A 26,441-nucleotide genomic window follows, 5' to 3' on the forward strand; every position below is an offset into this window, starting at 1 on the left:
CCCCACAGAGCCCCTGGAAGTACCCTGACCTGACCCCTCGTCCTCTGCAGCACCTGTGAGAACAGAATGTGGCGGTGCACAGAAGAGCCCTGCCTGGCCACCTGTGCCCTGTACGGGGATGGCCACTTCCTCACCTTCGACGGCCAGCGCTACACCTTCAGTGGGGACTGCCAGTACACGCTGGTGCAGGTAGGTGGTCTGCCGCCTCTGTCCATAGCCACGCCCAGCCCTGTGGGGCAGCTGCCCTGGGGGCTGCAGGCCCACCCGAGCCCCGCCCTGACAGCCTCCTCTCCCCAGGACCACTGCGGCGGTAATGGCAGCGCCAAGGACGCCTTCCGTGTGGTCACCGAGAACGTCCCCTGTGGTACCACGGGGACCACCTGCTCCAAGGACATTAAGATCTTCCTGGGGGTGAGTGGGGGGCACAGCTGGGTGGGGCACTCTGGGGGCTCCATGGTGGCACAGAGCACCTAGAGGGCAGGGTCCCCCGGACCTAAGGGACGCCTTGCCTCACAGAGCTATGAGCTGAAGCTGAGCAGTGGGAAGGTGGAGGTGGTCCAGAAGGGCGCAGGCCAGGAGCCGCCCTACACGATCCGCCAGATGGGCATCTACCTGGTGGTGGACACCGACGCAGGCCTGGTGCTGCTGTGGGACAGGAGGACCAGCATCTTCCTGAGACTCAGCCCCGAGTTCAAGGTGAGGCCCAGAGGAGGCCCTGCTGGGGGCCATGGGACATACCGGAGGGGCAGAGGGACAGAGTCAGCCAGAGAGAGGGAGAGATGGGGTCTGAGAGCAGATGCCGGGGCTGAGCCTCCGGGCAGCAGCGAGGAGGGAGCCCTGGTGTGTGAGTCCTGCAGCGTCCCAGCCCAGGGGAGGGCAGGCTGCGGATGTCCTCAGTCTGGACACTGGGAGTCCAAGCTAGGTGCAGGCTGAGCTCCCAGGAGAGACCTTTCTGTCGCAGCTTTGGGCAGGGCGTCCTTGTCAGGTGGCTGGGCCACTCCCCATCCTCTGTCACCATGTGGGCCCTCCCTGTGTGTCTGTGTCCACATCCTCCCTTGCATAAGGACAGCGGACATTGGATTGAGGGCCCATTCTACCCCAGTGTGACCTCAACCTACCACATCTGGAAAGGTCCTCTTTCCACTAAGTCTCGGTCCAGCCCCAGGACTGAGTCAGAGCCACTGCCCAGCCCACTACAGGACACACCAGGCTGGCTGCTGTGGCCCCAGCACAGGCAGGAGGCTGGAGGGAGGGCAGGCCGTGGTGGCCCCTGGGAAGTTCGCAGTCTCTGGCGCTGTGTGGGCAGCAGGGTGTAAGCAGGGCCCTGAGGCCACCCTGCAAACCTCGTACCCCTCCCCTTCGGAGGACCATCCTGCTGGATGCTCAGGTGGCGGTGGGCTGAGGAAGGGGCTCTGTGCCCAGGCTCCCTTCTCCCTGTGCTCCTGCAGGGCAGGGTCTGCGGCCTGTGTGGGAACTTCGACGGCAATGCCCTCAATGACTTCACCACGCGGAGCCAGGCCGTGGTGAGCGATGTGCTGGAGTTTGGAAACAGCTGGAAGCTCTCCCCGTCCTGCCCGGACGCCCCGGTGCCCAAGGACCCCTGCACCAGCAACCCTTACCGCAAGGCCTGGGCCCAGAAGCAGTGCAGCATCATCCACAGTGCCACCTTCGCCACCTGCCATGCCCACGTATGGCCAGCCAGGCAGGGCAGGGGGGTCTCTGGGCTGAGGAGGGACCACGGGCAATGGTCCCAGGAGGCAGAGGGGACAAGAGGGGGAGGGCAGCATCAGCTAAGAGCACAGAGAGCTGGGGCTTGGGGGCCCATGTGGACATGCCACAGTGGCCGGGCTGGTGCACTGCTCCTAGCAGCCGTGGCCTGAGTTCTGTGGGGTGTTGCTCTGAGCACTGCCCCAGAAGCCCCAGGCGGGCAGGAGCCTGTGGGCCAGGTGGGAGCTGGCCTGTGGGCACAAAGGCAGTGCCGGGAAACCACTGTAGGCCATGCATTTGCTCTCTTGAGCTCCAGTGGAAACTGGCCCAGGTCAGTGGCCACAGGCCAGATCCTCCAAAAGCCCAGTGGCTCCCGGGAGTCTGAGGCCCGTCTCCCTCAGGTGGAGCCGACCATGTACTACGAGGCCTGCGTGGGTGACGCGTGTGCCTGCGACTCGGGGGGAGACTGTGAGTGCTTCTGCACCGCTGTGGCCGCCTATGCCCAGGCCTGCCATGAAGCCGGCGTGTGCGTGTCCTGGAGGACGCCGGACGTCTGCCGTGAGTACACGGGCCAGGGGCTCCAGGGCCCGAGGTGGCAGCGCTCAGCACCGTGTGCCTGGCTGCATGCATTGTCCCTGGAGGAGTAAGAAGGCCTCCAAGGAGAAGGGAAGGGGTGGACAGGCACCCTCGGGTGGAGTGCTCAGCAGAGCTTCCGCCTGGCCCAGAGAAGCCCCGGGGACGAGGGCCCAGCTGGGCTGCTCTGGCTGGAGACCCGGCCCTGGCGCCTCCCCTGGTCTGGCCCGCCCTGGTCTGTTTAGAAGGCCCCAGGTGCAGGCCGCTCTGACCACCCTCCTTGCCCCCCCAGCGCTGTTCTGCGACTACTACAACCCCCAGGGGGAGTGTGAGTGGCACTTCCAGCCCTGCGGGGCGCCCTGCATGCGCACCTGCCGGAACCCCAGTGGGCGCTGCCTCCACGATCTGCGGGGCCTCGAAGGTGGGCAGGGGACGGGCCTGGGGGTGGGTGGGAGAGGCCTGAGGCTCTGCTCCCAAGGCCTGGGCAGCTCGCGGGGCTGCGCTCTCCCGACCCCACGAGGAGCCCGTGGCCTCAGCCTCTAGCGCACGGTGGTGTTGTGGATAAGGCTGAGGGCTGGGGACAGTGCTGAGGCCCTCCTGGGGTGGGGTGGCCAGCTGGCCTACATGGCTGGGACTCAGTCCTCTCTGTCCCACAGGCTGCTACCCCAAATGCCCCCCGTCGGCTCCCATCTTCGATGAGGACAAGATGCAGTGTGTGGACAAGTGCTCAACCCCAACACCCCCCCCACCCTGCCGCATCCACGGGAAGTCCTACCGGCCTGGGGCCACCGTGCCCTCGGACAAGAACTGCTACTCTTGGTGAGTCCCTTGGCAGGAGGCCACAGAGCCTAGAGCACGTGGGGGATTCAGGCCCATAACCAGCAGCCCTCGGGACTCGTGCCTGCAGGACCCAGAGGGTGCCCTGGGCCGGTCTCTGGGGGAGGGGCCTCAGCTCTCAGGGGTGGTGTCTGCCATGATGGGCCGGTGGCTCTGGGTCCAGGTTCTGGACCACGGCAGGCATTTCTCAGGGGCTATCCCCCGGATTCCCCAGGCTCAGAGGTGAAGCAAGAGTGTTGGTACTTGTTGGTCGGGGGATTCTTGGGATGCAAACAGGCGGGGTGGTGGGGGAGCTGAGGCCAGATGATCTGCCAGGGACCCAGGGGTGGGCAGCCAACGCCATGGTTGGGTAGAGCACCAGCAGCTCCTTGGCCCCCCACCCGGCTTCCACTTGTGTGGACTGGGGAGTCCTCAAGAGGGCGGGACCTCGGGAAGCTAAGTTTGAAGTCCCAGGCCTAGGCAGGGACTCCACCCCCGGCAGTGGGCATGGCCGAGGGCAGGCTGTGCTGGCGCCCGTGCCCCAGCCCTCCTTCCCTCTCCCCAGCATCTGCACCGAGAACGGCGTGCACTGCGCCTATGACAGTGGTGGTAAGCAGCCGTGGCCTCCTGGGTCTGGGGTCTGGTGGGGAGGGTCTCTGCCTCGCCTCAGCCATCTCACGGATGGCTGCTGTGCTCCCACAGCCTGCGTCTGCACCTACGACGGGCGGCACTTCCACCCGGGGGACGTCATCTACAACACGACAGACGGCATGGGCAGCTGCATCTCCGCCCACTGCAGGGCCAACGGCACCGTGGAGAGGAGGGTCTTCACCTGCAGCCCCACCACCCCCAGGCCCCCGACCACCTTCTCCTTCTCCACGTCCCCACACAGTAAGGACAACGGGTGATGGCAAAGGGCCTTGGGTGTCCTGGGGGGTGTCGCTCTCCCAGCGGACTGGCGTGGCTTCTCTTGCTGGAGGCCAGGTTCACGCCTAGCTCTGGGCAGCGGTGGCAGCCCCTGGGTATCAGGCACGGCAGTGGCTCACTATCTCCTCCTTCCCTGCCATGGGAAGGGGCTAGCTCCAGGGTTTCACTCTGGCTGACCTGGAATCCACAGCTCCTTGGGGAGCTCAGGCCCCGGCTCGAAGCTTCCAGCACAAGGCAGCCAGATGCATGTGGCTTCTGCTCAGGGCAGGCCCAGGGGGCAGAAGCCCTGTACTGAGGTCAATTCACTTGTTTATTGAAGTACTGTGATGCCCACCTGCCCACTGTTGGGCAGGTTCTGAGCAGACAGGTTCACTTGTGTGTCCCTGGTCATTCAAATTTCAACATTTGCCCATTTGCTGTGGGGAAGCCCACCAGGCAGCCAACAGGACAGCAAGGTCATCAGAGCCAGGACCCAGTGAAGCCAGCCTACGTGTGCCCCTTGCTCAGCCTGCAACCTTCTTTTCCCACAGCATTCAGCTCGAGGCAGACCACAAGTGTGGGCTCCAACCCGACCCAGAGCACGGTGCACTCCGTCCCTGTGAGCACAGCCTCATCCACAGCCACGGGCACGCCCCTCAGGACGACGCCTGCCACATCCCCTGTTTCACCCTCTGCCCACTGTGGGGAGAAGTGCCTGTGGTCCCCCTGGCTGGATGTGAGTCGTCCCGGGCAGGGCGTGGACAGCGGTGACTTCGACACACTGCAGAACCTCCGTGCCCACGGGTTCCGGGTTTGCCAAGTGCCAAGGGCAGTGGAGTGTCGAGCTGAGGACGCGCCCGAGGTGCCGCTCCAGGCCCTGGGTCAGCACCTGGAGTGCAGCCCGACGGCTGGGCTGACCTGCCACAACAGGGACCAGGCATCAGGCCTGTGCCGCAACTACCAGATCAGGGTCCTGTGCTGCAGCCCCTTGCCCTGCCCCACCTCCAGCCCTCCAGCCACGCACAGGATAACCAACACAGGGGCCAGCACCTCAGAGGGACCATCCACAGCCTCTCCTGTCACCACGAGTGGCCTGGGCACAGTCCCCACCACCAGTACCACGGTGTCCTCCACACCTGTCAGAACATCTTTCTTGAAGTCTAACCCAACTCCAAGGCCAAAAACAACTTCAGGAACATCCTCTGCCTCTGCATCACCCCCGGGGACTTCCCAGGTCACGGATGTGCCGACCACCTCTGGAATCAGCCCGGTGAGCTGCTTACGGGAGTCCTGCACTTGGACACAGTGGATGGATGGCAGCTACCCCGGGCCTGGAAGAGACAGTGGAGATTTTGACACTTTTCACAACCTGAGATCTGAAGGGTATAAGTTCTGTGAAAGGCCCACAAGTGTGGAGTGCAGGGCTCAGTTCTTCCCCAACACGCCCCTGGCAGAGCTGGGACAGCAGGTGACCTGCAACTCTGAGGAAGGGCTGATCTGCTGGAACAGGGACCAGCTGCCGCCAATCTGCTACAACTATGAGATCCGGATCCAATGCTGTGAGCTGGTGGACTACTGCAGGAACGAGACCATAGGGACCCCAAAATCCATCGCCACACACCCCAAGTCCCTGGAGACCAGCGCCACCACGAAGACCACTGTGACCACGGGAAGTCAGGCCACCTCGACAGGGCACACTATCCACCCAACACCAGTGCACACAAGTAGAGGGACATCAGTGGGCACAAAGGTCACCCAACCCCAGACCACCGACTGCCAGCCACAGTGCACCTGGACCAAGTGGTTCGACGTGGACTTCCCAGACCCCGGGCCGCATGGCGGAGACACGGAAACCTACAACAACATCCTGAGCAAGGGAGAGAGGATCTGTCTCCAACCTGAGGACATCACCCGGCTGGAGTGCCGAGCCGAGAACCACCCCGAGGTCAGCATTGAGGCCCTGGGCCAGGTGGTGCAGTGCGAGCCCCACATGGGCCTGGTGTGCCGCAACCAGGAGCAGCGGGGGCCCTTGGGGATGTGCCTCAACTACGAGGTGCGTGTCCTGTGCTGCCACACCCCCAACGGCTGCCAGACCACAGTACCTGTCACACATTCCAGCACCTCAAGGGAGACCCTGACCAGCCAAGTTCAGAAGACAGACTCTGCACTCACAGTCAGCCCAAGCTCCATGAGGCAGACCAGCTCCACCTCTGTGCACACAGTCAGCCCAAGCTCCACGAGGGAGACCAGCTCCACATCTGTGCACACAGTCAGCCCAAGCTCCTCGGGGGAGACCAGCTCCACCTCTGTGCACACAGTCAGCCCAAGCTCCACGAGGGAGACTAGCTCCACCTCTGTGCACACAGTCAGCCCAAGCTCCACGCGGAAGACCAGCTCCACCTCTGTGCACACAGTCAGCCCAAGCTACTCGGGGGAGACCAGCTCCACCTCTGTGCACACAGTCAGCCCAAGCTCCACGAGGGAGACCAGCTCCACCTCTGTGCACACAGTCATCCCAAGCTCCACGCGGAAGACCAGCTCCACCTCTGTGCACACAGTCAGCCCAAGCTACTCGGGGGAGACCAGCTCCACCTCTGTGCACACAGTCAGCCCAAGCTCCACGAGGGAGACCAGCTCCACCTCTGTGCACACAGTCAGCCCAAGCTCCACGAGGGAGACCAGCTCCACCCCTGTACACACAGTCAGCCCAAGCTCCACGAGGGAGACCAGCTCCACCCCTGTGCACACAGTCAGCCCCAGCTCCATGAGGGAGACCAGCTCCACCTCTGTGCACACAGTCAGCCCAAGCTCCACGAGGGAGACCAGCTCCACCTCTGTGCACACAGTCAGCCCAAGCTCCAAGCAGAAGACCAGCTCCACCTCTGTGCACACAGTCGGCCCAAGCTCCACGAGGGAGACCAGCTCCACCTCTGTGCACACAGTCAGCCCAAGCTCCAAGCAGAAGACCAGCTCCACCTCTGTGCACACAGTCAGCCCAAGCTCCACGAGGGAGACCAGCTCCACCTCTGTGCACACAGTCAGCCCAAGCTCCACGAGGGAGACCAGCTCCACCTCTGTGCACACAGTCAGCCCAAGCTCCACGAGGGAGACCAGCTCCACCTCTGTGCACACAGTCAACCCAAGCTCCTCGGGGGAGACCAGCTCCACCTCTGTGCACACAGTCAGCCCAAGCTCCACGAGGGAGACCAGCTCCACCTCTGTGCACACAGTCAGCCCAAGCTCCACGCGGAAGACCAGCTCCACCCCTGTACACACAGTCGGCCCAAGCTCCACGAGGGAGACCAGCTCCACCTCTGTGCACACAGTCAGCCCAAGCTCCACGAGGGAGACCAGCTCCACCTCTGTGCACACAGTCAGCCCAAGCTCCAAGCAGAAGACCAGCTCCACCTCTGTGCACACAGTCGGCCCAAGCTCCACGAGGGAGACCAGCTCCACCTCTGTGCACACGGTCAGCCCAAGCTCCACGAGGGAGACCAGCTCCACCTCTGTGTACCCAGTCAGCCCAAGCTCCAAGCAGAAGACCAGCTCCACCTCTGTGCACACAGTCAGCCCAAGCTCCACGAGGGAGACCAGCTCCACCTCTGTGCACACAGTCAGCCCAAGCTCCAAGCAGAAGACCAGCTCCACCCCTGTGCACACAGTCAGCCCAAGCTCCTCGGGGGAGACCAGCTCCACCTCTGTGCACACAGTTAGCCCAAGCTCCAAGCAGAAGACCAGCTCCACCTCTGTGCACACAGTCAGCCCAAGCTCCTCGGGGGAGACCAGCTCCACCTCTGTGCACACAGTCAGCCCAAGCTCCATGAGGGAGACCAGCTCCACCTCTGTGCACACAGTCAGCCCAAGCTCCACGAGGGAGACCAGCTCCACCTCTGTGCACACAGTCAGCCCAAGCTCCACGGGGAAGACTAGCTCCACCTCTGTGCACACAGTCAGCCCAAGCTCCACGGGGAAGACTAGCTCCACCCCTGTCCCTACAAGCAGCATCAGCCACACTCCAGCACCTGAGAGCACCCACTCCACACCCCAGACCACCGACTGCCAGCCACAGTGCACCTGGACCAAGTGGTTCGACGTGGACTTCCCAGACCCCGGGCCGCATGGCGGAGACATGGAGACCTACAGCAACATCCTGAGCAAGGGAGAGAGGATCTGTCTCCAACCTGAGGACATCACCTGGCTGGAGTGCCGAGCCGAGAACCACCCCGAGGTCAGCATTGAGGCCCTGGGCCAGGTGGTGCAGTGCGAGCCCCACATGGGCCTGGTGTGCCGCAACCAGGAGCAGCGGGGGCCCTTGGGGATGTGCCTCAACTACGAGGTGCGTGTCCTGTGCTGCCACACCCCCAACGGCTGCCAGACCACAGTACCTGTCACACATTCCAGCACCTCAAGGGAGACCCTGACCAGCCAAGTTCAGAAGACAGACTCTGCACTCACAGTCAGCCCAAGCTCCATGAGGGAGACCAGCTCCACCCCTGTGCACACAGTCAGCCCAAGCTCCATGAGGGAGACCAGCTCCACCTCTGTGCACACAGTCATCCCAAGCTCCAAGCAGAAGACCAGCTCCACCTCTGTGTACACAGTCAGCCCAAGCTCCACGAGGGAGACCAGCTCCACCCCTGTGCACACAGTCAGCCCAAGCTCCATGAGGGAGACCAGCTCCACCTCTGTGCACACAGTCAGCCCAAGCTCCAAGCAGAAGACCAGCTCCACCTCTGTGCACACAGTCAGCCCAAGCTCCAAGCAGAAGACCAGCTCCACCCCTGTGCACACAGTCAGCCCAAGCTCCACGAGGGAGACCAGCTCCACCTCTGTGCACACAGTCAGCCCAAGCTCCACGAGGGAGACCAGCTCCACCTCTGTGCACACAGTCAGCCCAAGCTCCACGGGGAAGACTAGCTCCACCTCTGTGCACACAGTCAGCCCAAGCTCCACGGGGAAGACCAGCTCCACCTCTGTGCACACAGTCAGCCCAAGCTCCACGAGGGAGACCAGCTCCACCTCTGTGCACACAGTCAGCCCAAGCTCCACGAGGGAGACCAGCTCCACCTCTGTGCACACAGTCAGCCCAAGCTCCACGGGGAAGACCAGCTCCACCTCTGTGCACACAGTCAGCCCAAGCTCCACGGGGAAGACCAGCTCCTCCTCTGTGCACACAGTCAGCCCAAGCTCCACGGGGAAGACCAGCTCCACCTCTGTGCACACAGTCAGCCCAAGCTCCACGGGGAAGACCAGCTCCTCCTCTGTGCACACAGTCAGCCCAAGCTCCACGGGGAAGACCAGCTCCACCTCTGTGCACACAGTCAGCCCCAGCTCCACGAGGGAGACCAGCTCCACCTCTGTGCACACAGTCAGCCCAAGCTCCACGAGGGAGACCAGCTCCACGAGGGAGACCAGCTCCACCTCTGTGCACACAGTCAGCCCAAGCTCCACGGGGAAGACCAGCTCCACCTCTGTGCACACAGTCAGCCCAAGCTCCACGGGGAAGACCAGCTCCTCCTCTGTGCACACAGTCAGCCCCAGCTCCACGAGGGAGACCAGCTCCACCTCTGTGCACACAGTCAGCCCAAGCTCCACGAGGGAGACCAGCTCCACCTCTGTGCACACAGTCAGCCCAAGCTCCACGGGGAAGACTAGCTCCACCTCTGTGCACACAGTCAGCCCAAGCTCCACGGGGAAGACCAGCTCCTCCTCTGTGCACACAGTCAGCCCAAGCTCCACGAGGGAGACCAGCTCCACCTCTGTGCACACAGTCAGCCCCAGCTCCACGAGGGAGACCAGCTCCACCTCTGTGCACACAGTCAGCCCAAGCTCCACGAGGGAGACCAGCTCCACGAGGGAGACCAGCTCCACCTCTGTGCACACAGTCAGCCCCAGCTCCACGAGGGAGACCAGCTCCACCTCTGTGCACACAGTCAGCCCAAGCTCCATGAGGGAGACAAGCTCCACGAGGGAGACCAGCTCCACCTCTGTGCACACAGTCAGCCCAAGCTCCACGGGGAAGACCAGCTCCACCTCTGTGCACACAGTCAGCCCAAGCTCCACGGGGAAGACCAGCTCCTCCTCTGTGCACACAGTCAGCCCCAGCTCCACGAGGGAGACCAGCTCCACCTCTGTGCACACAGTCAGCCCAAGCTCCACGAGGGAGACCAGCTCCACCTCTGTGCACACAGTCAGCCCAAGCTCCACGGGGAAGATTAGCTCCACCCCTGTCCCTACAAGCAGCAGCAGCCACACTCCAGCACCTGAGAGCACCCACTCCACACCCCAGACCACCGACTGCCAGCCACAGTGCACCTGGACCAAGTGGTTCGACGTGGACTTCCCAGACCCCGGGCCGCATGGCGGAGACACGGAAACCTACAGCAACATCCTGAGCAAGGGAGAGAGGATCTGTCTCCAACCTGAGGACATCACCCGGCTGGAGTGCCGAGCCGAGAACCACCCCGAGGTCAGCATTGAGGCCCTGGGCCAGGTGGTGCAGTGCGAGCCCCACATGGGCCTGGTGTGCCGCAACCAGGAGCAGCGGGGGCCCTTGGGGATGTGCCTCAACTACGAGGTGCGTGTCCTGTGCTGCCACACCCCCAACGGCTGCCAGACCACTGGGACACCTGCCTGGACTGTACCCCCCGAGCCCTCCTCTTCAGTGCCCTCCACCTCAGCTGTGGCCTCCCCGTGGTCGCCCAGCTCTGCGCCATCATCCACCCTTCCGTGCTTCTGCAGCGTGCTGGACCAGCTGTACCCTGCAGGTGAGTGTCCCTCGGGCAGGCCTTGGAGGCCCACTCTTGACTCCCTTCTGGCCAAGGCCGTGCTGTTCCGGAGTCGAGTGGGCCTTTCTTGTGGCCAGGGCTAACTCTTGCCATGGCCTGTAGCCAGAGCCCCTGTGCACTCTTGGCCACCGCATTCAGGTGGGGGCTCCCTGCCCCCCTGGGGGTCGGCCAGTTTGCCTAGGGTGCTGCTGTTTTGCAACCTAGCTCTGCTAACCTACCGTGTCTCCTGTCGGCAGGGTCCATCATATACCGCCAGAGAGACCTCTCTGGCCATTGCTATTATGCCCTGTGTAGCCAGGACTGCGAGGTGATCAAAGGGGTTGACCACGACTGTCCCTCCACTACGCCGCCCCCTACCTCAGTTTCGTCCCTGTCCATGTCTACCCCTGAGACAGGGTGCCCAAATGTGCTTCCCCCAAGAGAGGTAAGCCCACCTCCTGCCCAGCAGGGCCCTGTGGCTACTGCAGAGCCTCCTCACCCCAAGTCCTCATGAGGGTCATGCTGACCATTGGGAGCTAACCCTGCTGTGCACTAGGGGGTCCTTCCCCCAGGATTTTGGATGGGTGGGCTTGCAGGTCAGTTGAGCCTATGGGGTCTGAGGCTGAAACACCACTTGCTGAGGGTGAAGTGGGGGCCAGGCAGGTGGCCATCACTGTGGACCGGGCAGCACACCCAGGGCCGGTGGCTGGGGATGGGCTCCTGCACACAGCACCTCCCCTCGGGGCAGCTTGGTGCTGTGGCGGGGCACATGGTGGGTATGGGCACGAGGCTGGGAGGATGGGGCTCAGAGAGTCGCAGACAGCATGGTGGCCATTCCCTGTTCCCATGAGGACCTCAGGGACTGTCCCCCTGGGCACTGAGGGGAGGGCCCACCCCAGGGATCAGACCCTGCAGCTGCCCATGCTTCTGCAGAAAGGCGAGTCCTGGGCCATGCCAAACTGCACCCAGGCCACCTGCGAGGGCAGCAGCATCATCTCCCTGCGTCCACGCAAGTGTCCAGAGGTGAAGGAACCCACTTGTGCCAATGGCTACCCAGCCCTGAAGGTGGCTGACCAGGACGGCTGTTGCCAGCACTACCAGTGCCAGTGTGAGCTGGGGACCCGGAGGGGGGCCAGGAGAGAGGGCGGAATTGGGTCAGACTTCAGGCAGAACATGTCAGCCCCGAGGCTGGGATGGGTGTAGTTGACCCGCACCTTGGGGTGTCCAGGGAAGCCTGCAGAGCCTCTGGGCCCTGCCCGCCGGGATAAGGGGAGGGCATCCACTCCTGCTACTCTGAGGCCTCACCAGCTCCTGCTGGCCACCGGCCTCTGGACGGTGAGGACGGGCTCCCAAGCTGCCTGTGTGGGGGCGGTGGGGGGCCAGGCATGCAGGAGGCCTGGAGCCTCTGGTGAGCCCCCGGCACCCGCAGGTGTGTGCAGCGGCTGGGGCGACCCCCACTACATCACGTTCGACGGCACCTACTACACGTTCCTGGACAACTGCACCTACGTGCTGGTGCAGCAGGTGGTACCCGTGTACGGCCACTTCCGCGTGCTCATCAACAATGACTTCTGTGACCCCAAGGACCAGTTGTCCTGCCCACAGGCCATCATCGTGGAGTACCACCAGGACCGCGTGGTGCTGACCCGCACGTCCGTTGGCGGGGTCATGACCAACCAGGTGGGGCTGCCCTGACATGCAGGAGGGAGGTCGGCCTGCAGCTGCCCACCCCTGCCCACGTGCTGACTTCCTGGTGGCTGTCCCCATGTCCAGATCATATTCAACAACAAGGTGGTCAGCCCTGGTTTCCAGAGCAACGGCATTGCTGTCTCCCGCGTGGGCATTAAGATGTACGTGACCATCCGGGAGATTGGTGTCCAGGTCATGTTCTCTGGCCTCATCTTCTCTGTGGAAGTGCCTTTCAGCACCTTCGCCAACAACACCGAGGGCCAGTGTGGTGAGCCTGCCTGGGCACCTGGGCAGCAGGCTCGTGGGCTGGGGCACCTGGCCGGGCTGCATGGGCCCCCGCGTCGGGTCGCTGGGCCACACCCATTCACCCCGAGGGAACCACCTAGGGTTGGCTTCTCAGAGGGACAGTGCAGCCCGGGAAGGGGAGGGGCCTGGGCTGGTCCCACAGGTGAGGGTGGAGATGTCCGGCCAGACCCAGCAAGGACACACTGGGTGCTGCAGGGCACAGTCTCCGTGGTCCAGCTCTGACCACCTCCGTCTGGCCAGGTACCTGCACCAATGACAAGAGGGACGAGTGCCGCCTGCCTGGAGGCACAGTGGCCCCCTCCTGCTCTGCAATGTCAGGCCACTGGAAGGTGGACGTCCCTGGCCAGCCATACTGCCACGGGCCTACCCCGACACCCCCCTCAACCACACCCCAGACAACTCCTGTCCAGTGCCCCCCATCGCCACTCTGTGAGCTGATCCTGAGCAAGTAAGGGTCTGTCAGGGGTGGGCAGCCCGCTGGGCCCCCTGCCAAGGGCAAGAGGGCCTTCAGGAGGCTCCTGGGAAGGCCCAGAGCTGCCCTGTCACAGGCCTAGAATGCTGTCCTGGAGCTCTGGGTAGGGTGGTCACTGCCAGAATGCCACCACAGGGCTTGGCTGCAGCCAGGCTGGTCAACCTCCGAGGGCCTTTGCTGTCCGCTGTCGCGAATGCAGGCCTTGGTCACCTCCCCAACACCTGGTGATGGGGAGCCTGGTGGAGAGGCACTTGCAGGAAGGGGGTGGGGGCCCGACACCCTCCCTCGTGCGTGCAGAGCTGAGGAAGGCCACTGTCCTCACCTGGTGCTCTCTGGGGCGTCCTGTGTCGGGAAGACCCCGCTGTGGCCTGGTGGCCCACACCACATCTGCCCCATCTGCCTGCAGGGTCTTCCAGCCCTGCCACCACGTCATCTCCCCGCAGTCCTTCTATGAAGGCTGTGTCTTCGATTACTGCCACATGACCCCCCTGGACGTGGTGTGCTCTGGACTGCAGCTGTATGCGGCGCTGTGTGCCTCGGAAGGCGTGTGCATCGACTGGAGGGGCCACACCAACCATGCATGCCGTGAGTGTCCGGCAGATGATCTGGGTGGGCTCAGGGGGTCAGGCAGGGCTTCCTGGAGGAAGAGGGGAAGCCCAAGTCAGGGTCCTATAGCCTCTGGAGGGCTGGATGCAGGTGGTCATGGGTGGGCAGCAGCAGAGCCTGAGGGGCCCAGAGCCTGGATGGATGGGTACCACTGACAGTTACTGAGTGCTCCTGAGTGGTGGTGCTCAGCCGGAAGTTGGGGTCAAGAGCCCAGAGGCACAACCTCGAGCTGGCCCTCAGGGTGGCTTCTCTCCCTACAGCGTTCACCTGCTCGGCTGGCAAGGTGTACCTGCCCTGTGGCCCGTCCAGCCTCCCCTACTGCTATGGGAAGGACAGCACCAGCTCCCTGTACGTGCACCCTCACCCCACCCACCGTGGGTCCAACAAACCCCAGAGCCCCCCTGGGGGCCCCCTCCCTGGCCAGGGCACTGCTGCCCTGGGGAGCAGGGGCTGCAGCCCACTCTGCCTTCCTGCAGGGCCCTCCCGGAGGCCGGTCCCATCACAGAGGGCTGCTTCTGTCCCGAGAACACGATGCTTTTCAGCAGCGACGCCCAAGTCTGTGTGCCTGCCAACTGCAGCTGTACGTCCCCAAGGGCTTGGTGGGGGTGGCAGAGTGACCGTGCCTGCCTGGTGGCAACCTCTGATCTCTCTCTCTCTGCAGGGTGCCTGGGGCCCCATGGGGAGCCAGTGGAGGTGAGTGTGGATGGGTGGCCTGACCCTGAGCCCCAGGAAGCTGAGGCAGGAGGTCCCTGAAATGCAAGCCCTGGAATGGCCAGTGTGGGCTTGGGTTGGGGGCTTCCTCTCAGTCCCAGAGGCCCAGAGGAAGGGCAAGGAGATTGGCCAGTGGCCCGACAGGAGGAGGAGGCCCCTCTTCTTAAGGGTCTTCCCTGCCCAACTTGGGGTGACACTGGAGCTGCTTTGTGGGTACTGAGCCCCTGCCTGGCCATGTCCTGTCTTCTTGGGACCCCTTCCATCCTCACGGGGCAGGCCACCCCACAAAGCCCTTTCCACCTCATCTCCGGCCCTCCTGGGGTCTCCAGTACCAGTGCCAACCTGAGCTCCTGTCACTTCTGAGTGCTGCCCCAGGTGTCCCCCGCGGGCCCCACCTTGTGAGCCAGCCTGGGCCAAGGCTGACCTGTGGCAGGCTCACACAAGCCTCCTCCACAGCCGGGCCACACCATCAGCACCGACTGCCAGGAGTGCACCTGCAAGGACAGCTCCCAGAACATGACCTGCCACAGGAAGCCCTGTCCCCTGCCCCCCGCCTGCCCCTTGCCCGGCTTAGTGCCTGTGCCCACTGCCCCAAAGGCTGGCCAGTGCTGTCCCCAGTTCGTCTGCGGTGAGCCCTTGCCTGGTGGGGATGGCTGGAGGGGCCAGGGCAATCCACTGCTGGGGTAGGGAGATCCCTCCCTCCAGCCCCTCTGGGGATCCCAGCAGGGGTGTGGGGAGGGTGGGGTCTGCCAGCTCTCCTGGGAGCCCTGGGGAGCAGGCCCTGAGGCTGGTGGGAACGGGTGCAGAGGGGGCCATCCCTGACTCCCTCGCTCACCTGCAGCCTGCAACACCAGCTACTGCCCGGAGCCCCAGCACTGCCCCAAGGGCTCCCGCCTGGTCCTGACCCACGAGGAGGGGGCCTGCTGCCCAAGCCAAATCTGCCGTGAGTGTCCTTGACCCTTGCACATGCATGCTGGACGCTGCAGGCTGGGGACTCTGGCCAGGGATTCCTGAGGGCATAACTGGACGAAGCCGTGGTTTGTTGGGGCTGAATGTTGGCACAGATCTGATCTGATGACTCCAGCAATGAGCATCAGAACTTGCTGGTGCCCAGGAGGCCAAGGTGGCCAAACAGGGGAGGTCTCGGGTGGCATGGTGGGGTGGGCTGGGTCCCTGCCTGCCAGGGTTACAGCCTGTGTATCTCCTGGACAGGCGGAATCGGCTGCAATGTCAACGGGACCGTCTACCAGGTAAGGCCCGTCCAGCATTCGGACACCCCACAGCCACAGGGACTGGGTCTCCCACTCCTGGGCTCCCTGACGGCCCCTCGGGGTAGAAGTAGAGTTCAGAGCAGACCCCCCGCAGACCATGTCTCAGAACCCTGCCCGGACCAGGGAACGAGTCTTCATGGACCCAATCTGCAGCTTGGTGTGGCTGAGGCCCAAGCCTGGCCCCAGGCCCCCAGAGGTGCTGATACTGGGTGCTTGGCCTCACTGGGTCCCAGCAGCTGGCCACTCCTTGGTATCCTCCTGAGTACACCAGGCCTCTAGCCGGGCCCCCAAAGTGTGTGACCCCAGAGCCCCTATGGAGGGCTCATCCTTGTGACAGGGCTCTGCACCAGGGCCACCCCAGGGGTGTGGGTTGGCCTGTGGGAAGGCTGGGGAAGCTGACCTGTGAGGGCTGGGGCCTGTCCCTGGGCCCAGTCCAAGGGCACTGACACCTGGCCTAACTCCCCAGCCTGGCGCCATGGTCTCCTCCAGCCTGTGTGAAAGGTGCTGGTGCGAGGCAACCGGCAGCCCCCCATCGGGCAGTTTCCTGGTCAGCTGTGAGACCCAGATCTGCAACACCCACTGCCCCCTGGTGAGTGCTGGCCCCACCACTGCCCTCGTCCCCTGGGCAGACAGCGCGAGCTCAGGCCGTACATCCACTGTCCCTGCAGGGCTTCGAATACCAAGCTCAGATGGGGCGGTGCTGTGGGAAGTGTGTGGCAGTGAGCTGCGTCGTGAACACCAGCAGAGGCCATGGCCACTTCCTCCACGTGCGTAGCTGCTGCACCTGGGGCCTCAGGGCGGGGGGCTGGGAGCCTGGAGAAGCAGGTCTTGGGCTCCTGGTGGGCGGGGGGCAAAGCTGCCACACCCCCGTGGGAGCTCCAGGAAGGCCCAGGCAAGGCCCTGCCCATGGATATGAAGGCAGAGAAAGCATTGTGTCCTGAGCAGGCAGGGTCCTGGGCACTGGGCACTGAGTGGACAGGGTCTGGGGGTTCCAGGCTCTAAGTGGGCAGGGTCCTTGGCACTGAATGGACAGGGTCTGGGGGGCACTGGGCATTGAGAAGGCAATGTCCTGGGGCATTGGGCACTGAGTGAAGGGTAATGGGGGCACTGGACACTGAGTGGACAGGGTCTGGGGGATACTGGACACTGAATGGGCAGGTCTTGGGGGGCAGGTCCTAGGGGTTCTAGGCACTAAGTGGGCAGGGTCCTGGGGGTTACTGAGCACTGAATGGGCAGGTCCTGGGGGGCACTTGGCACTGAGCAGGCAGGGTCCTGGGGCACTGGGGCACTCGGGAGTTCTCTCCAAGGCAGGTGCCTGGCAAGGCCATGATCTCCCTGTGAGGGGCACTTACCCTGCCTCCTTTCAGCCTGGTGAGTCCTGGTCAGACCCCGAGAACCGCTGTGTGACCTACCGGTGTGAGAAGCACCAAGACAGGCTTGAGGTGGTGACCGTGGAGAAGCAGTGTGCAGCACTCAGCTGCGCTCGGGTGAGCTCCAGGCCCCGCCCAGCCGCGGCTCACCCAGTGACGGGAGTTCTGTGGGGCCAGCGGGCCTGTGGCCCTCGGCCTGCGTCTCTGCACCTCCATTTCTGGGTAGGCTGCTGAGTGGCCTCCCTGGTACTAACAGCTGTCCCTTTTTGGCACAGGACCAGGCCCGGCTGAGCTCCGACGGCTGCTGCTTCATCTGCCCACACGTTGGTAAGAGGGCGGGTCTGCTGGCAGGTCTGACTCCAGCCATGGGGGTCCAGGAAACAAGTGGGTGGTGTTGACACTGCCTCACCTCCTGTGTCTGTCTGTCCCCAGAGACGTCCTGCATGCTGCACCACAGGAACCAGACCATCCGGCAGGGCAGCTGCAGCTCGGCCGGGCCCGTGCGCCTCTCGTACTGCCAGGGGAACTGCGGGAACAGCACCTCCATGTACGGGACCCCTGTCCGTGGCGCCCTCCCCGATCCACAGGGAGTCCCTTGGGGCAGTGTTCACAGATGTGATCAGCAGTGGGGTGCAGTTAGGTCCACCCAGCTGGGGTGGGGCAGATAGGCAGGACCATGAAGGGAGAGGAAGAGGGCTGGAGGCCCCCAGAGGGATACCATGAGGGCCACTGGGAGTTGGGGTGGGGCAGCAGGATTCTGAGACCCACAGGCCTGGCCTGTTTGGAATCAGCTCTTGTGTTTGCTGAGACCCCATCCCAGCTCCCCTTTGTAATTTGCTGCAGCCAGCCGTCCGTGGGTCCCTCCTGACCCTGGGACCTGGGACACACAGTGATGGCTGGAATCAGCCCTGATGGGAGCATCTGCCCCCAAGTAATTGGCGAATGAGAACTGGAAGCTCGACACTGGCCACGGGGCATGTGCAGCCTGGTTGTGTCAGGGTCTTGGCCTGGGTGGCCCGTGGCAGCAGCTGCCACTGTGGCACCTGTGGCAGGGCACCTGGTGCTGAGCAGACTCTGCCCGCAGGTACTCCCTGGACTCCTACACAGTGGAACGCAAGTGCCAGTGCTGCCAGGAGCTGCGGACCTCACAGAAGAAGGTGAGCCTGACCTGTGCCGACGGTTCCAGCCGGACCTTCAGCTACACCCAGGCAGAGGCCTGTGGCTGCCTGGGCCAGCAGTGCCACTCACCAGCTGACACCAGCCACTAGGTTCATCGGAGTCTGAGTCCAAGAAGAGCAAAGAGCAGAGCCAGGAGTCAGAGAGCAGTAGCTGGGAGGGACTGCTCAGGCCTCCCCAGTGAGCTGGCCAGTGCTGCTGTGTCCTCTGGGACACACCAAGGAAAACGTCCTTTGAATCCTCCAAGGCCAGTAGAACATGCACCTTCGTCAAGGTGGCTGCCGTCTAGGACATGCTGTCCACCCACCATGTTCTTTTCAAGGGAGATCTGACCCTTGAGATGTCCATGGAGGTGGGGAGGCCCTCATCCACCTGTGCCCCCCTGTTCAGGAATGTGGGGTCAGTGGGGCTCTTCTGGTATGACTCTGACCTGCTCCTTGGGACTTCAGCATCACACAAAGCTCTCACTAACATGGGATGTGGGTATTGGCTGCCCTCCTACCTCAGCCATGGGCCCATGTCCCCCTCCTCAGGAAATGACCAATCTGTTTCATAAATACACTTGGAGCATTTTGCAATTTGTGGACCATGTGAATTCTTGAACTTGGACATAAACCCAGGAATAGGGTGGGGTCAGCCCCAGACCCCGGAGCTCATACCCCAGGCTGGACACTAGGGGCTGAGGGGCCTAGTGAGGGCTACCTGGGGAACCCTGCTGCCTCCAGCTCCTTGGGGTGCCCATCTGTTTCAAAAGGAAGACAGGAAGTGACTTTAGGTTTGTCCAGAGGTGATGGTCACTGTGCAGAGGCCATTGACAGTCCAGCTACTGCCCAGAGTCAAAGAGGCATCTGGTCACAGCACAGGGAGGGTCAGAGAGTGCCTCATGAATGAAGGAACAAATGAAGTGAGTGAAAAAAATCAGTGAATGAATGAGCTAATGAGTGAATGAATGAATAAATGGGCAAGGAAATGAGAATGAGTATATGAATGAATGAGTGATTGAATGATCAATGAATGAGTGAGTGAATGAGTGAGTGAATGAGTGATTGAATGAATCAGTGAATGAGTGAGTGAATGAACAGTGAATGAGTGAGTGAATGAATCAGTGAATGAGTGAGTGAATGAATCAGTGAATGAGTGAGTGAATGAACAGTGAATGAGTGATTGAATGATCAGTGAATGAGTGAGTGAATGAACAGTGAATGAGTGAGTGAATGAATCAGTGAATGAGTGAGTGAATGAACAGTGAATGAATGAGTGAATAATCAGTGAATGATTGATTGAATGATCAGTGAATGAGTGAATGATCAGTGAATGAGTGAGTGAATAATCAGTGAATGAGTGAGTGAATAATCAGTGAATGAGTGAGTGAATGAGTGAGTGAATGAATCAGTGAATGAATCAGTGGATGAGTGATTGAATGAATCAGTGGATGATCAGTGAATGAGTGATTGAATGAATCAGTGAATGAATCAGTGAATGAGTGAATGAATCAGTGAATGAGTGAATGAATCAGTGAATGAGTGATTGAATTAGTGGATGAGTGAGTAATTGAGTGAGTGATGAATGAGCATTAGGGCATGGATGAATGACTCAGTGGGTGAGGAACTGAATCCAGGCAGCCCCACAAGTGGCATCAGGACATGTCCATGCGCCCAGGAGATGACCTCTGAGCTGTGGCTTCAGCTGGTGAACCCACACTCCCGGGGTAGGCTCCATAGAGAGCCTCTAGATGCTGTTGCCTAGTACCCAGCTTGGTGTGTGTGCATGTGTGGTACCTCCAAGGGCACAGGGAGCTCAGCAACTCCACAGAGGACCCAGTGACACTTTGCAGAGTGTGGACAGAGTCCTGGAAATCCACCTAGCTCCTGCTCCTCCCTGTGCCCGCCATCCACCCTCCAGAACTGCCATGATCTTAGTGGATCCCTCTTCTGTGAAGACCCAGGGAATGAGTCAGTGAACGAGTGACACCTGGCACACCTGAGACACCTGGCCTTAGTCACTCAGCACCAGTTACACCAGGGGTGGAGGTGGTAGGCACTGCTGGCCCCAGGCTCCAGAGCTGGTGGAGGGATCCAGACAGGCCTGGAATGGGCAGGGAACCTGTCAGCCCAGGGGCCACATCTTACATCAGTGCCCAGCGGGTTCAGACCTGGCCCAGCCCCAGCCCAGGACAGGTGGGGCAGGGGGAGTGCAGTCAGAGCAGATGCCAAAGAGCAAGGTGTCAGCTGGCTGGGTCCTGGCCACATGTGGGGAGACCTGGGCTGGACCTTAGAGGATGGGGGCTGACACCTGGGCACCTCCTGGGGCTAAGGGTCCTGCCTAGGCCTCCTAACATCTAAGGGGTCCCAGAGCCCCTCTGTCTAGGCAGAAAGTCCTCTGACCTGTGGACATTGGGCAGGGCGAGGTCAGACATCATCTAGATGTCCCTGTGACATCAGGAGGGCAGGGACATTGTCCTCATGTCTGTTTCTTGTCTCACAAAGGGAAATATGAGGCCCAGAGAGGCTGCATGCTGGCCATCAGCAGCATGGACGTGGGAAGCTGGTCTCCAGTCCCTTGTTTGTGTGGGCAGTTTCCCTGGTCCCAACTCCTGGAACTTGATGTCACTGTTTCGATCACCTGCTGCCTCAGTTATCAGAACCAGGCCCAGCTGGGGAGGGGCTAGGGGCCCAGCCCTGACCCAGCCCTGACTCTGCCCTGACCCCCAGGGCTAGGCTGCTTGGTCTGAGGTCAGAGCCGTGCTGGCACACTTTGTTGGCAGGAGTGTGGCTGCATGTCCTGAGCCTGCCACACGGGGGACAGGTCAGGTCGAGGGCTCAGGTCCTGGGGCTGGACTTAGGTTCTTGGCAGGCCTTGTCCCTTGAGGCAGCCCCGAGTGGGGACGCAGACCGCCTGGAATCTCAGAGGTGTGGCCCCTGGAGGGGGTGAGGTTGGCTTCTTAGGGTTCACATAGCGACCCCCTGGGCAGGGACTGGCTGGAGGACCACGGCCCTCCCACCCCTTCTGCCCTGTGGCCCCCAAGGCCCCCCAAGCTCCTCCTGCTCTGAGAGGTCAGGGAGTGCAGCTGGACCCAGTCCTCTCTGGGCTTTGGGTTTACAAGGGGTTCACCCTGACAGCTGGCCTAATGACAGGCGGCCTCCATGGGTGTGGGGGGTCACTCTGGTAGGGCCTGACAGCATGGAGGTTGAGGGTGCCCAGTGTTCTCCCCGGGATCTTGTCCCCCATCTGCCTCACCTGATTTGGGCTATCTGCTCCCAGCTGTGTGGGCCACAGAGTTGATTTGGGGGGTCAACTCTGTTAGTGACCAGGTGGGGGCAGCAGAGGGGCCTTCCAGGCATGACCACTGGTGGCAGGGCAAAGCACAGCCTGGGAGCTTGGCCAGTCCTGCAGGTCTGCTCTGGGTGCCCTGCTGACCCCACTGACCTCCCATCACCCTAATTGGTGATGCTGCCCCCTGGAGAGGATCAGGTGTCCCAGCAAGCCACCTCTTCCTCTCAGGGTGGGGTGGGCACTGCAGTGACTAACTCTCCACCCCCCGGAGCCCTCAGAGGCCTGCGTCACCTCCCTGCCTGGAACCATGGCATGGTAGCAGGAAGTAACCGGATCACACGTCCCTGGGTGGCAGCACCCGCCCACCCTGGCCCCCACAGTCCAGGCCAGGTTATGCAAGTCACTGTTTCCAGAAAGAGACACAGAAGCAGGACATGTCCCAATAGTGTGGTGGGGCCATTTGCTCTGCCCGCAGTGCGGCCCCTCTTTCCCATTCCTCCTGAACACGCGAAGGGGTGGAATGACCGGTCACGCTTGAAATGAGCAGGAAGAGGCTGTGGGCCCAGGCTGGCTTGGGCAGCTGCTAGGTGCCCCTGAGGCCCCATGAAGCCTGGCCCTGGGGCTGGGCCCGCTGTGGGGGCTGCCGCAGGGGCCCACAGACTTGAGTTCCACCTCCTTCATGCTTGGGACCCATGCTGGGGAAGACCCTCTGTCCCAGGGCTTCTTGGAGCCTGGCAGACCTGACCCAGCCCTGGCCCCCAGGGGTCAGAGCCAGGGCACTGAGGCCCCCGCAGTCATCCTGGCAGGGCAGGGTGGGGTGGCACAGGTCGGAGGGGCAGAGCAAAGCAGGGACAGGGGGGAAGGGAGAATGGTCTGGGGGCGGAGGAGAAGGGGCCTCCAGACCCCTGCCACCCCCTAGAGGTCAAGGTGACAAAGCCCTGGAGCAGGGAGGAGGGGCAGCCACGCAGAAGCAGGGAGGTCTCTCAGGGCTTTGATGGGCAAACGCAGAGGGGTTCTGCCCACAGGGTCCCAGGACAGGGTGGCCGGGACACGAGACCCCAGCAGGCCGCTCTCGCTGGTAGCTTCCTCTCTCCCCTCAGAGGAGAATGCTCTACTCCTAAAGCCCAGCTAGTGGGCTGCGCCCAGGACTTCACCTTTTCACAGACAAAGCAAAACTGAGGCCGTGGAGGGCCACCCCTAGCGTGTCCTGTGGGTGGTCACCAGGGCTGGGCAGGGGGCTGGCAAGGGTCGGAGCAGCTGCCGGGGCAGGTCCAGCGCGTGCTCTGCTGTCTCTTCCGTCACAGAGTGACTCAGTTCACCTGCTGGTGACGGCCCTGCTGCCATCTCACCCACCTCTGCCTGCCACCACTGTCCCAACCTGCATGCCCTCAGCTCAGAGCCCTACCCCAGGGGTCCCAGCCTCGGTGGCCTTACCTGTGACCCTGGGGTAGGGTATCCTGCGCTGGACTCCCCCTGGCTCAGCCTCCACCTGGCACAAATGGCCAAGCAAGGTCAGGCCTCCTGAGCCCTGGCTGAGCCCTGGCTGAGCCCTGTCCCTCCGGGTGCTTTCCTCATCACCACTGTCCCCACAGTCCACCCCTAAGCCCCAGGCCCATCCGTGGCTGTCGGGGGGGAACTTGATGTCCTGTATCCCAAACTGGGGTGGCACTGTCCCAGCACAGACACCCGCCCCCTGCTTCTCCCAGCTGCCCTGGCGAGTGAGGATGGCCCAGGACCTGGGTCTCTGGCTGTGCTCACTCCCTGCTGGGGGAGGGGACCAGCCGTCGTCCCAGGAAGGAGCCCGTGCCAGCTGCTGCCTTGCCAGCCCCAGCACCCGACGTGGGGCCTTGTGGGCTGAGCTGGGCCACAGGAGGGTGCCCAGAAGGGTCCCTAAAACAGATCACAGCTGCCACAGCCCAATGCAGACCTGTTCTTCCTCCAAGGCAAACAACCGAGACTCCGTGACATTCCAGAATAGCCAGGCTTATGCCATCAATGGGCCCCTGGCCCGTGCCAAGCCAGGACTTGTTCTGTGAGTGTCTTGGTGCTTCCAAATTGAGGAGCAGGCCCGCCACAGCCTCAGAGGCCCAATTTCCAAAGACCCCAACCTGGGCTGTGAGGAGTGGACCTCTGGGCACTCGGCAGGGTAGCCCTTCCCACCCACTGGCCCCTCCCACGACTCTTGCACTTTGGCTCGCAATCTTTCAGTTTCCACCCAGAGGAGTCCCCCTTCAGGCCCAGGGACATCTGAGCAGGGAGCCAGGCGGGCTCCCAGGAGCCTGGAGCCTTAACTGTCCCCAGACGAGGGCAGAGCCTGTGCCTCCATCTCAAGACCCAACTCTCCCAATCACCCAAGAGGAGGCTGTGAGGCGGGGCTCCCTACTGTCCCCACACCCGGCCTCTTCCTGCACCCTCGGTCAGCCTCAGCCTCCAATGGGACCGGGATGGGGCAGTTCCTCTCCGTCCCTCCGGCTCCATCTTTAGGGGTCTGTATTTCCTACTGAATGAGTTCTGTCTTGTCTGAGGGCTGTGCTCTTGGGCCTTCCATGAAAGGAACCATGAACAAACACTGAGGGTTCTGGTTCTGCTCAGAGCAGGCCTGCAGGCGGTCCCATGTGGATGGTTCTGTATGGAAACGGTGGGGCTGAACCTTAGTGGCAGGTCGTGCCTTAAGTCCCCTGCTCCTTACACATGTCTGCCATGGACTGGGCACCTGAGCCAGGCTCGGGAAGCCCCTGCACAACTCCATAGAGACCCAGCCTCTTCTTCAGGATGTCACGGGCAGCTGTTCCCAGAGTGATGTCCCCAGGGCGATGTCCATACCTCCGACTGGGACCGCAGCAGCAATGGCTGGACCACTTTCCCAAACTGTTTCTGGAGAGGCCGGTGACGCCTTGGCTGTCGGCACGTGGGTGTGTACGTGCAGTCCTGTGCTGCAGGTCTCCAGCTCCTGGATGTGCACACTCAGGGTTCACCCAGGGGTGTGGACCTACAGGAAGGGGGCTCTCCCTGGCTGGGACCCTTCTTCCAAACCACAATGCATCCTGAGGGGGACCTGGTGGCAGCTCCTCTGTGTCCCCAGCAGCTGGGGGCTGAGCAGTGCTGGAGGAGAGGCCCTGTGACCTCACCGCAGCCACCCCCAAGCCAGTCCTCACCATACCCTTCATGCTTCCTGATCACCCCAGGGTACCGTTCAGTGTTGTTTCCTGGCCACTGACCTTGGGCAGCCCTGACCCCGTGACCCTCAGGAGCATACACTCACCTCCAGCCATCTGAGAATTTCTTTCCAAGCATCCACATTTGTCATGTGGTGATGTGGCCCTGGGAGGCCAGAATACAGGGACATGAAGACACCCAGCCAGGCACAAAAGCAGGGCCGAGGAGCCACACCTGGGCCTGGGCCCCTGCAAGGGTTGGGCCTGTGGGTAGGGCTGTGTCTCCCCTTCCCCGGGTCCAGACCAGGACTGGGGTCTATCTCTTGGGCTGGGCCAAGGTCTCCCTGACCCCAGGGGCCCAGGCAGGTAACGGGGGAGCGGGGCCAGCAGCCTGGGTGTGGATGCCCAGCCAGCCTGGGTACCAGCTCCTCTCAGCACCAGGCCTTTGGGGAAGGCGGCCTCGACTGCCCCAGGCCCTCTGCAAACCCCACAGTCACTGAGTCAACACCAGGTGCCTGCAGAGAAGGGAGGGCCTGTTTGCCGACTGACACTTGGCACCTCTGTCCAGGGACAGGACACGGGGCCCCCGCTCATGTTTGCTTCCCTCTTGTTGTCTAATCCTGAGCAAATGTGTTGGCCGCAGGGCCTGCCTCTGGCTTTGTCCTGCACGCACACCCGCCGCATCCGCTCCCACTTCTCGGCCCCTGTGCCCTGCCTGCCCACTGCCGAGAGGCAGCCCAAGGCCACAGCCCTCCACAGGGTGCTGGTGGGACAGGGGAGAGGAGGGCACACCAAGTGCGGGGTGGGCCTGGCATCTGGCCCCTCTGCTACCTGCTCAGGTTGGCTCTGCCCCAAGACAGCCGCCCCCCCACCCTCCAGTTCACCCCTTTCCCCTTTGCCCTCCCCACCTCACACTGGGGTCCCTGTCCACAGGAGGCTATGGCAGTGGCCCCTCTTGGCCTCCCATGGCTCATTCTTCAAATCACACAGAGTTTATGGGACTTTATTTTTTGGTTGTTGATGGACCTTTATTGTATCTGCTTATTTACATGTGGTGCCCGGAATCAAACCCAGTGCCTCACACGCAGGAGGCACGCGCTCTACCGCTGAGCGACAGCTCCACCCCCGGGACTTTTTATCTTGATACAATTTTGAATTTACAGGTTAGTTGTGAAAACAGAACCAGGGGCCCCCCGTGCCCCGTGCCCCCTGCCCCGATGGGCCAGCACACACTTTGCTCCGTGTGCCACTATTTGTACCTACATGTTTTTTTCTGAACTTCTTGAGTGTAAGAAATATACCACTTCACTCCAAAGAGGCAGGAGTGTCCACAGCACCAGAGACCTGACGAGGGACCCCACGAGCCAGCCATGTCCCTCACAGCTGCTCACCTCCCACGCAGGCTGATCCAAGGCCACATGGCACAGGAGTGGCCTCTTTAGTCTCCTCTCTGGAACCTGACCTAGCCCTCCTGTCTCTCGACCTTGTCGCTCGTGTGGCGTGTGGGCTGGTCTTGGCGCACAGCACCACCCCTGGCCTGCCACACTTAGGTTGGGAGCCCCTGGGGCAGAGACTCGGTGAAGACAGGCCCTCCCAGGGCGGCCCATCAGACCCGCCAATGGGAGGGCCACGTCACCACTTGG

General features: G+C 62.4%; 1 protein-coding gene across 1 annotated transcript in view; it reads left to right on the top strand.

Moving 5' to 3' along the window:
* Positions 1 to 18,905, top strand: part of Muc5ac (mucin 5AC, oligomeric mucus/gel-forming) — a 29,647-nt gene extending 10,742 nt beyond the window's left edge. Inside the window, 31 exon segments of the mRNA XM_058579342.1 lie at positions 51 to 189; positions 298 to 411; positions 517 to 696; positions 1,449 to 1,688; positions 2,109 to 2,265; positions 2,573 to 2,701; positions 2,937 to 3,099; positions 3,662 to 3,705; positions 3,799 to 3,976; positions 4,305 to 4,319; positions 4,561 to 5,759; positions 10,269 to 10,769; positions 11,027 to 11,214; positions 11,703 to 11,877; positions 12,199 to 12,449; positions 12,543 to 12,726; positions 13,005 to 13,212; positions 13,643 to 13,821; positions 14,103 to 14,190; positions 14,319 to 14,422; positions 14,504 to 14,535; positions 15,010 to 15,181; positions 15,395 to 15,496; positions 15,766 to 15,803; positions 16,291 to 16,413; positions 16,493 to 16,591; positions 17,192 to 17,311; positions 17,470 to 17,521; positions 17,627 to 17,741; positions 18,279 to 18,459; positions 18,462 to 18,905. Of these exon segments, the coding sequence (XP_058435325.1) occupies positions 51 to 189; positions 298 to 411; positions 517 to 696; positions 1,449 to 1,688; positions 2,109 to 2,265; positions 2,573 to 2,701; positions 2,937 to 3,099; positions 3,662 to 3,705; positions 3,799 to 3,976; positions 4,305 to 4,319; positions 4,561 to 5,759; positions 10,269 to 10,769; positions 11,027 to 11,214; positions 11,703 to 11,877; positions 12,199 to 12,449; positions 12,543 to 12,726; positions 13,005 to 13,212; positions 13,643 to 13,821; positions 14,103 to 14,190; positions 14,319 to 14,422; positions 14,504 to 14,535; positions 15,010 to 15,181; positions 15,395 to 15,496; positions 15,766 to 15,803; positions 16,291 to 16,413; positions 16,493 to 16,591; positions 17,192 to 17,311; positions 17,470 to 17,521; positions 17,627 to 17,741; positions 18,279 to 18,459; positions 18,462 to 18,554 (5,563 nt within the window). The 3' untranslated portion in view covers positions 18,555 to 18,905.
* Positions 18,906 to 26,441: the final 7,536 nt, after the last annotated feature.

Source organism: Marmota monax, unplaced genomic scaffold (genome assembly GCF_021218885.2).
Source record: "Marmota monax isolate L192 unplaced genomic scaffold, Marmota_monax_Labrador192_F-V1.1 WCK01_AAM20220418_F8-fsc00038, whole genome shotgun sequence".
NCBI lineage: Eukaryota > Metazoa > Chordata > Mammalia > Rodentia > Sciuridae > Marmota > Marmota monax.